Below are 15728 nucleotides of genomic sequence, written 5' to 3'. Positions count from 1 at the left end.
AATGAGCCAAATGGACAATGCTTGCCAGACAAAAGAAGCATCTCATTTTTTCTCTGGAGTAGGTCAATGTCATTCTCCCGTTGGTTTTCAAAGTGATTCATTCAAATTACAAAGCACAATATTCAAGTTCATATTTCGAGAAGTGTACTACTTCACAATTCAACGGACTTTTTGTATCATGAGTTAAGTACTGAGAATGAAAGTAGATTTCGATTTTATGTTGTGTAAAGATCATATTCCGAGAAGTGTACTATTCAACGGTTTTTTTCGAATCATGAGTTATAAACTGAGAATAAAAGTAGATTTTGACTTTATGTTGTGTACAAGTACAACATAACGAGAATAATTCTTCATACTTCATGAACTTCGATTGACTCTTTCTAGTTCAATTTCAAAGTAGGGATTTTGTTCGTTTCGATGAAATGTTTAGAATTGTGAATTCATTCTCTTGTCGAGAATAAGTAATTCGAGCCGTAATTTCATATCTATGGAATCACGACTCTTCGTCATTGAATATAATCATTGAGCCGCGTTTTTATTGCTAAACCTAAAACTTCAATAATTACTATGAACTTGATTCGAACATTGTGTTTTCTTTCGGGAATTTCCCCCATTTATATTACACAAAGCCTTGAGAGAGAATTCAATTCAAGACTTTTTGCACAAATTTAGCCTTGACTGACAGAGGAGTAGGTCTGGTGACAGGGGAGGTAGAAAATCCATTACAGGATTAGGGTGCTGACGTCTCTCAGTTTCAAGTTTCACACTCAGCCTTCCACAATGTCCCTACAACACTCTGCTTTTTGTAAACTTTCAACTTGTAGAACGCCTCTTATCTCATTATAGAAATGTCTTATACAAAACAAAGGTCTGACAGAACAATAGGGCTTTTATCGAAAAATAGAGGTAATTCTAATCCAATATCAATTTTGGTGTATTTCTTCTAGAGCTACCATTACAGAATACGTTTTTCGATTGAGGATGACGTCATTATAAGTCGATTCCTGTGGAATCAAACTATTCAATTCCACACAAATTTAGTATGGTAGTGTTTCATTATTTTCTCTTTTCCTCTTTCCATGTATAGTTCTAAGTTTTCAGTAAGTTTCAGTAATATTGTGAAGACATAAGACCCAAGCTCCAGCTTGTATGGGATGAGAGGGATAGATAAATAGATAAATTGACTTCCAGTTTTCTGTAAGTTTCTTGCATTTTTACTTTCCTTGCCCTATTACAATAGGTAAGGAATTCCGGAAAAAATTAAGGTACCCCAATTTCTAAATTTCTATACGTGTGTGTGTGTGTGTGGTGTGTGTGTGTGTGTGTGTGTGTGTGTGTGTGTGGTGTGTGTGTGTGTGTGTGTGTGTGTGTGGTGTGTGTGTGGTGTGTGTGTGTGTGTGTGTGTGTGTGTGTGTGTGTGTGTGGTGGTGTGTGTGTGTGTGTGTGTGTGTGGTGTGTGTGTGTGTGTGTGTGTGTGTGTGTGTGTTGTGTGTGTGTGTGTGTGTGGTGTGTGTGTGGTGTGTGGTGTGTGGTGTGTGTGTGTGTGTGTGTGTGTGTGTGTGTGTGTGGTGTGTGTGTGTGTGTGTGGTGTGTGTGGTGTGGTGTGTGTGTGTGTGTATGAGTGTATGTGCGTCTGTGTACATGATATCTCATCTCCCAATTAACGGAATGACTTGAAATCTAGAACTTAAGGTACTTACAATATAAGGATCCGAAACGAACAATTTCGATCAAATGCGATTCAAGATGGCGGCTAAAATGACAAAAATGTTGTCAAAAACAGGATTTTTCGTGATTTTCTCGGAAACGGCTCCAACAATTTTGATCAAATTCTTACCTAGCATAGTCATCGATAAGCTCTATCAACTGCCACAAGTCCCATATCTGTGAAAATTTCAGGAGATCCGCCCCCATCAATGCAAAGTTCGATTCTAGATTCCCAATGTGTGTGGCTTCAGATACAATTAGGCTTCAGAAACAATTTAAACAAGAAATTTCAAGCGGAAAAGATTGAGCATGAAAATCTCTACAATTAATGTTCAGTAACATTTCCACCTAAAATTGAAAATCAGCTCGAAATTCGAGAAAATGTGATTATAATTATTGCAAACTGCTGGCAACTGTTGATTCTATTAAATGATTCACTATGAAGAGATAGCAGACCTCGTATGTCTCCAGCGTTATTGTCCTGTCACCAGCTGGCTCAGATCTTCGTTTATAAGTAGACTTGAGATGCGCGTGAACACTAGCGTCAGGTGATCAATTTTCATAACGGCAAGGAAAGTTGTGTGAGTGCGCCACACCAGATTTTTCATTTTGGAGCTTATAACAGCTGTGAGCAGAACTGACTTCAAGCAGACACCACTGTAAAAGGAAAACTGATGTCACAGTTCTTATCTCAATCTATACAATAAGACGTTTTTGTCTGCGTCAACTCTCCAATTCTTATTTCGAGTACTGTCCTGTTTTGATATTTATTGAGCACTTGACTTCTGAAATCAGGGTTCAATCTTTGCAGGGACCTTTTTGATTCAATATAAGTAATTATCAGCTATTGAATTGCATTCCACCTCGTTAGGTTTTTTCCATGTAATTATATTTTTTAATTTTTAGGCCTACAACTCCACGACGTAAAGAGCTCAAGAAATTTAAATCGAATGGAAGAATTAACCTACAATTTCAATATAGATATGGTCCATTAGTTTCAATAAGTGTCCTAGAAACTGAACCTTTTGTATACAGTCTTCTTCTTCTATAGCTTCAACCATTTGATTGATAGACAGCTTTCCATCGTTTTCTGCCCAGAGCTGTACTTTTCAGTTGGAGTTAGGTCTGGATCCCTAGATCTTTAGTAACTTGCTTCAGATATAGGTCTTCCACGAGCCCTCAATTCAATAATTATCTTACCTTCCAGTATTCTTAACTTGAATTAGTTGTATCTGAATACACAGCCAAACCGAGAATGCCGTCTGTCCTTTCTATACGTTTTCCCTTTGTATACAGTATATTCTCAAAAAGTAAAAGCAATTTACATTCAAATTCAAATACAACATAGAACTGTATCATTTGAATGTCGAGAGTTCCAAGTTCCAAGTCGCATCTCGCATGCACTATGAACTCAAGAATAGAATATAAATGCTATATACTATCCTTGCTATGAACTATCCATCTATGAACCGAAGTTCATTCACCTACAAAGTGAGCGAAGACTATTTTCGCCTTTGTAAACGACAGCTCCAATCGCCCCATAAACTGTAACAGGACGTGTCGTCCATAAGCAAACAGTGCCACGATGATAGTGAGGTTCTAGTGTTTCTTTTGCGTCGCATTCGGGGAGTACAATGGACGAACCAAAAACCCACAAACGATAACGTTACCCAAGATGTCGGCTCCATCTCCATCGCAATCAATACCCGGAGACAAAATGAACTTGTCAGAGTTGGACGGCGCCCGACCCGACTAGTCGGCGCCCTAGGACCTCCCCCCACCGTACCCAAAACCACCCCCAAAACCCCCCAGAGACTCCTCATGCACGCCTCACCAATTGCTACTAAACGAGCAATTAATACAATTTTTGCAGCTCCCTCCCTCTCTCTCACTCTCTATCTTAGCTCGGCAGTCTGCCGGCAAAATATCGTGACTGGGAAAACACCCTCTGATTTATTCTGTAAACACTCTCGGCGTTTTATCGATCGCAATAAATCTCTCTTAATATTCTCCACTTACACTATTTGATCTGATGACTTGGAAACAAGGAAGAAAATAAATGTTGAGATGATGGAAACTTTACATTATTTTTTTTTATTGACACCAAAGACCTTAAAGATGCATACCTCTTAAAGGTCTTTGATTCAATTTATTAAAAACACACAAAACAAAATTACAAAGAATTATGAAACAAATAAAACACAATAAAATGTTACAAATATAAAAAACCATGGGCTTTGTGGTTGGGTGTGTTGGGGAAGAGAAAAAAAGAGAGGAAGATACCTAGCCAACCATGGTTTCCCATGTGATAAGCAGGCAAAGAAGAGAAGAGAAGTAATGAGGGAAAAAGGTAAGGGAGTAATGGGGGGGAAAAGAAAAAAGAGGAATAGGTACTCAAAATAAAGGTATGCGAGTCCACTGAAAAATGAAAAAACAATGCTGGAGCAGAAATCTCGATTTAGAAAATAGTCAAGATTCGTGTATTCGCATGATTAGATGTACGAAAGTCGCATTCATGTCACTCTTTCAGAAAAGGAAAACTATCAATTATTCCAGGGAAAGAAAAGAACTGATAATAATGAAACAAAGAAGAATAAACTTAATTCATATTATGGATTGCGTTAGTGAAAGCTGTTAGTAGTAAACTGCTCTGTGAGGATTTGATAAGATTGCTTGTTTGATGTTTTTTATAATACAGGGATAACTCTATTTGAATGAATAATACTATGCAGTATCACGGACTGCTATTCCAGTCGGTTCATAATGAGTTGATAGCTGACCCTACCGAAAACATTCAATTTTCTTGTATTTTTTTAGGAGAGGAATAAGGGGGAGAGGAGTAAGGACCTTGGGGTTATAATTTTTTACATTGATATGTTTAACCAGAATATATGATACATTTTTAATCTCAAAATCATCTTCATCAGCTAAGGACTTAGCTTAAGGACATTGAATTTCATGTGAGGTGAAATGATCATCGGATCCTAGATTAAAAATATCAATATAGAATATGAAACAGTTCTAACAATAGAATGCTCTATATTTTTATTTGAATTTCAGAAACTTTCTATAAGCATCAGTACTAGAAATACGAATAGGTCTCATAACTTGAGATGCTTTTTCTCAAATGTCATCAAACAATCGTGAATCGGTATCAAGGAGACTACTATTTATTCATTAATTTATTGTACAAAACACCATAATCATAATAATAAATTAATGACTATGAAGGAAAAACTAGGCTGAGTCTGTACCATTTCTCCTCTCCAAAATTTTGGTAAAAAATTAATGTTGACCAAAGTATTATTAGGTTCTGAAATGACACATCACTATAAAATGTGTTTTTGATGATTTGTTTCAGGTGACGTGACGGCGTATGGCTGAAGAGGAGCTACGAGAACTGGCTGAAATCAACTTGTCGCATCAGTATGGAGGAGGAAGATGGGGTAGTGGTGGTGGAGGCCCAGAGGGGGGAGGAGCATGGGGGAGGAGTCCCGGGGGCGGGGGGTCGCTGTCTCACCACCGGGCACAACCGCTGCCTGGGGGCCATGGGGGCGCGCACCAGAGAGCGGCGGAGGCCGAGGACATTGTGGGGGGCCGGGGGCCGGCGGGGTTCGGGGGCGGTGGGCCGCGCGGGACCGGAGGCGGCAGGCCAGGCCTCTACTACTCGCCACCGGGCACCTCCTACACGATAGTAGAGCGTCCCCCGGCGCCCAGGGGCACCTACCTGGGCCCTAGTCCGGCCTCCGCCTCCTCGGCCTCCCCCCTTGCCGCCGCCCCCTCCTCAACCGCAGTACAGCGACCCGCCACAGGTAAGAAGCGACCCATCTCCCCCGAGCAGGTACTCAAGATGCTCGGAGGCCATCTGCCCCCCTCTGACGACGACGTCAAGCCTCCACCGCGACGCCCCTCGCCCGGCCCCCGCGTCGACCCCCGCACCCTTCCAGTGCGTACTGTCAGCATGTCACGTGGCGCCGACCCCAACCACGGGTTCGGCATCTGCGTCAAAGGTGGCAGCAAGGACCAAGGTCAGAAACAAAACAATCCTTTCAATATTCATCTAAATTATCACACAAAAATGTTCTCCAATAGGGTTGCATTAGTATTTTTCCACAAGAATAACACAAAATAATTCTCCAAGAAGTTTCTCTATGAGTTATATGAAAAACATCAATTTTGCTTCTTTCATAAAGATTCTTCTGAAAGATTTTTATAGCCGTAGAAATAAATATTAATAAATTCGAAAGAGGATACAATCACGAGTTATAGAAAAGGTTAGGATTGAATAGATGCTAGAACATCAGAGTTTTAATGATTGCAACTGATACTTGATGTTTCAAATAGATTCAAAATGGCTTGCCTTCAAAGTTAGAGCACCATAGTAGTAGGCAACTCATGCATATTCCTCAGTGCATTTCAATTGGAATGAGAGATTTATAGTACACATTAGAGGAGTGGAACCATTCTTTATCATTAGAATCAAGGCCGCCATCTAGGGATTCAAATGAAAAAGCTTACAAACGCCTTTTGTATCGTATCATTTTGTCCCAATGTTCATTTTACCAGGTGTACAAAAAAGTCAGTTACTACTTTGAAATTTCTTGTGTAATTGTATGTGTTTTGCTCCCCGATTGTTGGAAGATTCAGAAACAGAAGGTGAGTGTCTCTGCTCTGTAATCTGACTAATGAACCAAACATTTTGTAATTTGGGTTGAAGAGGAAATATTGAGTAATGATATTGGAGAAGATGGCATGTTATTTTATTCTACAGCAACCATAGAGAAATTAGTAGTCAGATATTTATTACACGATAACAGAGTAACAGGTCGATATTTGAATTATTTTTTCTTTTTCATGTTACAGCTTCTAAAATAGTATTTAGTAGTATCAAAAATTTATAATCAATTTGAAAAATCTTATATTTAATATCATGCAGCAAATTTTTCAGCATGTAACAACTAGTGTTAACTACTATAAGATACTTGGCAAAATTGAAATTTTCTTATTCACTATTTATTATTCACAGTAGAATATGAATACATAAAAAATATAGACTACTTCTTGTGTTATGGCTGCATGTGATTCAATGAACAAAATATTAGTGAGATAACGCTAGACGAAAATTGTCAATTCTATCGTCGCTTAACTAATTGTTGGTATAGGATAGATAGTTTTTAATGGCGTTTCAATTATTGCATCATACTTGACATCTTAATGAGAAATCTGTCATATATAATAGAGTTATCAATAAATAAAAATCTGCAACTAGCTAAACTCGAAAACGGAGTCAGCTGGAATCTTCATTAACCCGAGTCCTTGAGATGTATTCCATTAAGGCTGTGCAAAGGCTGAAAATAAACTTTTTTCTTGTGATATTTTTCAAAGTTTTTTGATTTGTATATCAACGAGCTATCAAAATGAAAAAGTTTTCTCAGGTAAACATTTTTTTTGATCGTTACTTTTCGAGATATGAGCGCCTAAAGTTTAAATGTTTGGGACAGACACATTTCAAATTCAGTAAGAGATATTATTGAGTTCAGTAGTTGAGTTATTTTTGGTAAATTTAATAACTTTTCCAAAAATTGATAATTTCTTATTAGAAAAAATATCAAAATAGATAAAATTGAAACTCAACTAAAAGTTATTTTTGGTAAATTTAATAACTTTTCCAAAAATTGATATTCTCAGGAAATTTTTGTTTTACTAGATCAACAATACTATGAAGATCTATCCTCTAAATCTCATGGATTCATCTCTTACCGAATTTGAAATGTTCTGTCCCAAAAATTTAAACTTTAGTCGCTCATATCTCGAAAAGTAGCCTAATGATCAGAAAAAAAATGTTTCCCCCAAAAAACTTTTTCATTTTGATAGCTTGATGATATACAAATCGAAAAACTTTGAAAAATATCACCAGTAGATAGTTTATTTTTAGACTTTGCACAGCCTTAATGATGAAAGATCAACCAAAGCAGCCTCTAAATTTCTATGACAACTTAAAGTATTCTCATCGTTTCACATGTCTGAATCAAAGCCAATTTGAGTGAAAATATTTTGTTAGTTGAGTGAAGGGTTGACGGTGATATAATTGAATTATTGTAGTTCTAATCTAAATAGAAATAGACTGACTACTCATTGAATCAGTGTACTCAATTCTCCAAATATAGGCTGAAACTAGTCGCGATATTAATTCCATATTTAAGTGAGTTTAGAATAGAATATAATAGAATGACTGCCTTTATTTTTGACCTAGGAGGGCGAAGTTAGGGCGCAGTCGGCCCTCTCTTACACTCAACCCTCAGTTTCTAAGAGAATAAGAGTAAAAGTAAAATCGGAGTAGATGTAACCATAAGTTCAAAACAATACAAGAACAAGAGTGAAGCTAATAATAATTATGTTTATTGCTTGGAAGTATATTCTAATCATTGTCCAGGTCAGCAAGATTTTACATCACTTTTGAAGTAGAAATATGTATATCGTGAACGCACTCTGTTGTACAATTAAGTAGCTCGCACCAACAAGTAGCTTGCCTCTGTGCCAAATTTGAGTGAGAGAGCATTGACCAACTATATTAGTTTACGATTAATGCTGCTCTAATTCAACCTCCAGTTATTATTGTTATATGTCCACCTCGATTATGTGGAATTGACGAAGTTTTAATTCCTCCAATTATTACTGTTGTATGTCTACCTCGATTAATGTGGAATTGACTACAGTAGTAATAATTATTAGTTTGTGTCGGAGACGAATTGAAAACAACTGCAATCTACGGTAATTTTTATACTGTTGGACGTAAAATTATAGTATTCTTATACAACTGATGAAGATTAGGGAAATTTTTTCAATTATTTTTTTCAAATTTCGACAAATTTGAGATATTTAGGGGGATTACGACATTGGACGTGGTAAGGAGGAGGGTACTATTCTAAAATGACAGAAAAAGTTTTCAACAGCTCCTAGATATATAAAATTAGACGTTCTACGGCGATGATATTTTATAAAGTGTGAGTCAGGTAGAAATGCAGAGGAATCAATGAATGTATTGATTTACAATTTATTCAAGATAGATTTATTCAATTTATCCAAGCAGCTTTGCACTGCTTGTTGTTAAGTGAGTATAGCAAGTGGATGGAGTGAATATTACTTGTTCTTTTGAAATATCATTTATCGATTGGAAACTCTCAGTTCTATAAACGTTCTTGCTGCGATCATTCAAGTCGATCATATCATCTTTACATGTTTCATATCGTGTCCAGCGATGCTCTAATTGGCTGCAAAGTCCCTATTCCTATCTTTTTAGCAAGAGAAAAATTTGAAAATCTACAGAATTCCACCGCTATATTAAAATATCGAAAAATCTTTAGAATGAATGTTGAAGGATCAAAACTAAGAGGATGAATTACGTGAAAAACATACAAATCACTTCAACAAATATTTTCTCAAGGAATTGGAGCTTCAAATCCGATTTGTTGAATTGCAATGTCCGTTCAATGATCCGACTATTATTATTAGACTGGATGGCTTAATGAAGTTTCAGTTTGAGCATAATATTATCACTTTAGTGGAGACTTGACTTTGTTCCTAGTGATCTTAAAGTTGAGAGAGCTTGAGGAAATTAACTTTTAATGCACAAACATTAGCTTTAATTAATTTGAGGCACTTGTGGCTCCTTCATTCTCGCCTGCATTCACCATTCTCTTTTATAATGATGCAGTTCTTCTCACGTTACTTGCACGTTCTTAATTATAAAATCATTCACATATGAGTGATCTTGAGCTTTTCTAATGGCTAATATTTGCTGTTTTTTCTCACTCATTTCCATTTGGAACTTGCTTCTAGCCAGCTTTTTATAACTCATACAATACTTATGCAATACTCTTAGATTGAATGAACGATTTTTCAGATTCAATATTTTGCTCTTTTTCAACACTCAATACCATTCCAACATTTGAACAACAACAGTAGAAGTTCATTTACAATAGAACTCCTGAATGAAAGTCAGGAGTAATAATTTGTCAGAAATAGATAGATCAATTTTCAACAGTAGACTGTAGATCAATTCTTTACCATTCATAATAATAAATCTAAGTAATTCAAGAACGACAAACACATGCTCAATTCTTAGATTCCAGAAAACTAAGATCGTTGTCAATTAAACGACATTCGCTTACAAATTCAATCAAAAATTTCTCAAATTCATCCACAAAAATTGTGTTTTTTATTTTAGCTCAAAATTGATGAGTTGGATACACATTCGAACTTATTGATAACGCAGCTTTTGAAATGAATTCATTTGAAATTGACCCGATATTATAGAACAGTTGAATAATGTGAAACCTCTGAATAAAAATATGCTACAAATATGACAGAATTATTCTATAAAATTATGAATTAATTCATGTTAATGCAAGTCATCAATAAAAGGACAGATAGAGTTAGGGAAGTACTCAATAAACATTCCTTCTAATATCATGATCGAAATTGGATAGTAAATCCTATTACCAAAATCATTTAGAATAGACGTATAATATACTGGAGCACTTGACTGGTATATCTTTCTTCTATTAATAGTTCAAATTTTAATATGATCGGCAATAATACTACTTTAAAGTGGAGTCGTAATCATAAATAATGTTCTAAAGCTGTTCCGTTATGTAGCATTACATCAACACATTGTACAGTGCTTTTGACCTCATCTACACTTTGAATATTCTGACTTATGTATATACAATACTCATTCAACTTCTCCATACTGCTGGAAGAACGTGCACCAATTCCCACCTTATAAGCTATAAAGGAAAAAGTAAGCTACCGTGGAAAGTTCTGCTACTGCTATACTAAGTCCTACTACTTATCTATCAGGTTTTATGAGTCAAATGCTACGAGGTCCAATTCCGAGTTTTTCCTAACAAAGTGAAAGCCGTTATTCACACCCACAATGATGAGCTAGCTACCAATCCTAATCAAATATTATCCAACAATAAGAGTGCTCTTCAAGAAGGTCGCTCAAATCGATTTCGATTTCATTATATCCAACTTGACCTGAAAATAGAACCATTCATAAATGTTGCAACGCCCAATTGTAATGGATATAATCAATCAAATTATAATAACAGTGTAATCAATTCATGGTTGGTGGATTCTGAGAAATGATTTTTTTTGTGAATAATAGATAGAAGAAACCAAGAGTTAATGTTCAGTTACAACCACATTCATAGGAAGACCCAGAATCTAGTTGAGGTTTTAGTCAGAAAGTCATTATCGAAACAGTAATATTATTATAACTTTATATTTTGGACACTAATCATGTTAACATCAGTGGCTGGCTGGATGTATGTCACTGATAATTGACCTGAACAGAGCTTTTGATATAGTTAGCGGCTGAAACTCTTACAATTAAATTATTTATTTATAGTATACAGCAAACAATACAATAGTCGGAAATGAGTCCAAATCTTCTTCAATTTCCTAATTTTGTCTTAAATCGTACAAATATTATGTAGATTATGTCCATTTAAATTTACATAAAATAATCAATCTGAATAAATAAATCAGAAACAATGTTAAATTTAGATAGATTGATAATAAATGAATGAGAGGTTCAAACATGAGATGCATACAATGCGTATATATGTTTACAGTGGATACCCAAGAAAAATGCATGAATTGCAAACAAATAACAATACATTTTGTAAACAGGATAAATTTATTCTCTCTCAGTAATACGAGATTTCTATCCTCGAATGATCCAACACGGTTCACAATATTCATGTTTACATAGTGAAGAATATTGGAAAGACTGCCACACAAAAATAGCTAACAAATAATATGAAGAGATCACACTGTAGAGTACGATACAAAGGAAAACTGACAGGGTAAAGAGAATTGTCGAAGAAACAGAACGGAAGGGAAAACAACATATACCTAGATATGAATCAAGAAGATTGAAAGATCCAAGTTTTATTGTTGAATATTTTTGATACTTATTGATATATTCCATGAATAAGCCTCAGCCCAAATTATAGACCCTAGGTTACTGATTTTCCCAATCGGCAATCGAAGCCACTACCATTTAAATACTACCACTAACTTTAAATACTCTAAAATCTTCAGTAACTAATGTCGGGTTGCACGTATGTCTATTGAATTTAACCACCGTCAAAAAGGCGTCATAGCATGCCATCCGACTATATTAAAGTTCATTGCTTCTCATGGCATTGCTTCCGTAAGATGACGCTATTTTACGAAGGCTTAATAGACCTAAATGCAACAATCAATGATTCAATGATAGAGCTAAATGCAATCATCAATGATATCAATGATTCTTTTCAATAAAATTACAACAATCATATAATCTACTGCACTCCTGGAAATTGAGCTTGCTTGATTCTTAGAGATTGAACTAAGGGAATCTCCAAGTATATTAGGCTATACCTACGTCCAATTTATTGACGTTCACATGATCGACCAATGCAGCAACATTGCCACATCACCCATGCCAGGTGGTTATTCATTAATTAGATGCCAAACTCTGATTCAACTATGAAACTATGTTTCTATGGGAGTCCGATATAAACATACAAAAATCCCAAGCTACAGAGAGAACGAACAAGCACAACCAACCTATAGCCAACATATGAGAGAATAACATATCATGGAAGATAGTCAACATTATCCGTCTATGATATTACCCAAAGACCTTAAAGAGATATAGACCCACAATGCCTATGTCTTCCCAATAATAGCTCTTACTTAAAATTGAACGCCGCCATTGGGGTATTTTAGCACGAGATATTTATATTATTTATTTGTAATACTATAGATCACAAAGGCATTGGTGGCATTGGTATGTGATAATCTAATGGGTTGCCCCCTCAATGGCGGATTTCAATTCCAAGTACGACACTAGCGCTGCATGTGAGTCTATGCATCTTTAAGGTCTTTGGGTGGTCCTATAGAAATTATAATTCATACTGAGAACAAAATCACTAATCAGCTGTTCGAGAGCGTCTCAGTTTGTCGAAATCTCAGTTCATCTAGTTTCCGTTTAGAATATCAATGCCGGCCACCACTTACGGCGGCCATTTTTTTTGTAGGCACAGGTCCGTTAATACAAGTCCTGATATTACAATGCTAATCTAACTACTCTGAAGAAATGAATTCAACACTCTGAGGGAATGAACTTTCCAAAATTTTGAAAAATATAAGTATCCAAAACTTTGAAAACAAACAGTTCAAAACGCTGGAAAGCAAACATTTTATGAGTTCGGAGAAACAGAAAATCGATAACTTCGAAAAACGAACAATCGAAAGTCCTGAAAATTATTGAACTCTATCTAGAGCTCTGAAGTCACCAACAAACCAAAACCTTGAAACAACGAACAATTTCTAACTCTGAAAATTTAATCGAACATTTCAAACCTCTGAAAAACCAACAGCTCAGAACCCTAGAAATAACCATTGCATATTGATTAATTGTCTGGTTGGCGAGATAGTTGAAAGCTGTTTGTGTTGCAGGTGTCGGGGTGTATATATCACGGGTGGAGGAGGGCAGTGTGGCGGAGCGGGTGGGTCTCAGGCCGGGAGACTCCATCCTCGAGGTCAACGGGACACCCTTCACTAGCATATCGCACGAGGATGCTCTCAAGGTACGTCATCACTCGTTCTCAAACTTATTGTATAGTCACTCAGTTTAGAAACTCAATTCAATTCGGAGGGTTCAGATCAGAGACGAATAAAGCTGGATTCGCTCACAACAGTGACAGTGAAGATATAATTCTTATTAGTTCTAATGAGATAATTCATTCTCGATTGGCCAGGCTTAATGTGAATCGTCCAATTATAACTCATGGGATTTATATTCTCACTGTTCTGTGCAAATCTATCTTAATTGATGTAATGAACGGTATCTTTTCTCTATGGTTAAACTCAGTTGAAAGGCCCAAGTAATAATCTCAACATACTGTGTAATGATACAAAAAGTCTCATGTTACAACATCCATTGATTATTCAGCAACCGAGGGGCTTCTCCAACGTATAATGATTATACAAAATAATAGGATACTGGAGGTCAAATGGAAGATAATGATTTCAATATTTATGATGTCAAACAACTGAAAAAGTTATCATTCTAGGCTTCACCGGCATAACCCACCTAAAAATTTCTCCTCCCCTCACTAATCTTGCATGAACTATTGCCTGAACCCTCGTCTTTTCGATGTATCACTTTCCTTGACAAACTATTCTAGCTCTTTTTGTGACTCAAACACTCTTAGCTCACGCCATAGCTATATTAAGAAGTGTGTTCTAATGAAAATGTGATGTAAAATTTGTATGAGAAGAGTAGTTTTCATCTTATAAAGAAATATTCTGGAGTTTCATAAACTCCATACTTTATAATCTTAGTTCAGCTCAAATGAGAAGTAGAAAAAATTATAGGTATTGTTTTAATTTTCAGTTATTTCTTCTACATTATTCATTCACTGTTATTGAAGATGTCCTGCTTATATGTATCGTTCTTCAACGACAATCACTCACTTTTTCACCTCTTCAATATCTCTTTCATTCATTCAGCTTTTTCTGTAAACACAATCGGTTCTTAAAACCATTGACTTTGATAGTTCACATGTTTAGGGTTAATCTCACTGTTCATTATTCGTTTTGAACCCGTAATAGTGATAGTTCATAATTATAGAAGACTCGATTCAATGTTAGAGACTTAATGATACATTGTAGGAAAAAAATAGAATAGTCATAGATTCAACTTAGTTTATCAAATATTTTTCAAAATTTTTAATCTGTCTGAAAATAATTCCACTTGCCCCTTTGAAAACCACACATTCATCGATTTAATACGTTTTATCGTATCAATCTGTCATGAAATGTTATTTCCTACAATTTCTAAGAAGATAAATAAATTTGGAAGGGAAATCAACCAACTATACAAGATATATTGATTTGACTCAATTATCAAATTTTCTCGAAATCTCAATATTACCTGTGTGAAAATAAAATACTAATAATATAATTTAATTCCTCACATGAGCACCATTTTTGAATACAAATATGAGCCCTGACCTGCCTCACCATCAATAGAACGATATTTATCCATACAATAGAATGATATTGTATCTATGTATAAATTAATGAATAAAAAAATATTTTTAAAGATTCCTAGGTATAAACCATTTATCACTATAGATAAATTTCAATTGTTGGGAAATATTAATTAATTTACTAATCAAAATAGTCTAATTTGAAATATTGAATGGAATAGAAATTATATTTCTACTGATTTCCTTATAGAATTAATGAATTAAAAATTATAAGAAAATGAAAATGAATCCCAATATTTTGGATAGAGCTGCCAAAAATCGTTTGACAAGCTTTAGAAATTAATTAATATCACTAACTTGTTGTTTCATCATGGATTGAAGTGTAGTTGAGTTAAAGTTTATCATTTGCATAAAAAGAGAGACTAGATACGGGTAGCTGGTTATTATAATCGAAAAGGTTAACTAGGTTGAGGGTGTGTTTCCAGTGGAGAAAACATTTCTGTAGATTCTCTCAGCTTTGATTTGAGGAGAAAGTAGTTTGCCAACAACACTATTCCTGTGTTCAGGAATTCGAGGCTGGTTTTACACGAGCGACCGATGCGCCGCGGGCGGGAAAGCAGCGAACTACGCCAAGTGACGAGGAAATTACAAAGGTAACAAGAGGCTAAACAGGATTATTTTGTTTTCTATGCAGAATCCGTAAACATGGACTACAATGCGTGACGTTTGTACAGTTTGATTCACATGTAGGCCTACTCTGCACCCTCCCCAACCAACCAGCTATCACAACATGATACATGACAACTATTCTTGCACGTTTTGTCCACCTGAGATGCGAATGAAAACAAACAACACTAAACGGTAGTCATCAAATGTGAATGAATGGCTGAGTTATATAAAAAGGAAAATCACTTGAGTGTCAGATGAATTCCATACACAAAACCATCAATCAATGGCAGCACATGT

The 15728-nt window shown here is 35.7% G+C and overlaps 1 protein-coding gene across 7 annotated transcripts in view; it reads left to right on the top strand.

The window, feature by feature from the left end:
• LOC111064115 (whirlin) overlaps window positions 1–15728 on the top strand; it is a 156469-nt gene that overhangs the window by 22513 nt on the left and 118228 nt on the right. For 5 of the 7 annotated variants that reach the window (XM_039425404.1, XM_039425405.1, XM_039425403.1 and 2 more), the window contains exons 2-5: window positions 5069–5735; window positions 6349–6363; window positions 13225–13355; window positions 15329–15415. In XM_039425404.1, the coding sequence (XP_039281338.1) occupies window positions 5084–5735; window positions 6349–6363; window positions 13225–13355; window positions 15329–15415 (885 nt within the window). In that variant the 5' untranslated portion in view covers window positions 5069–5083. The remainder of the gene's footprint in view (window positions 1–5068; window positions 5736–6348; window positions 6364–13224; window positions 13356–15328; window positions 15416–15728) is intronic. The other 2 variants (XM_039425406.1, XM_039425407.1) reach the window with 2 other exon arrangements.

The sequence above is a fragment of the Nilaparvata lugens genome, chromosome 3, assembly GCF_014356525.2.
Source record: "Nilaparvata lugens isolate BPH chromosome 3, ASM1435652v1, whole genome shotgun sequence".
Lineage (NCBI taxonomy): Eukaryota > Metazoa > Arthropoda > Insecta > Hemiptera > Delphacidae > Nilaparvata > Nilaparvata lugens.
The sequence above is the reverse complement of the archived record's forward strand: the minus strand, read 5'-3'. Positions and strand labels throughout refer to the sequence as shown.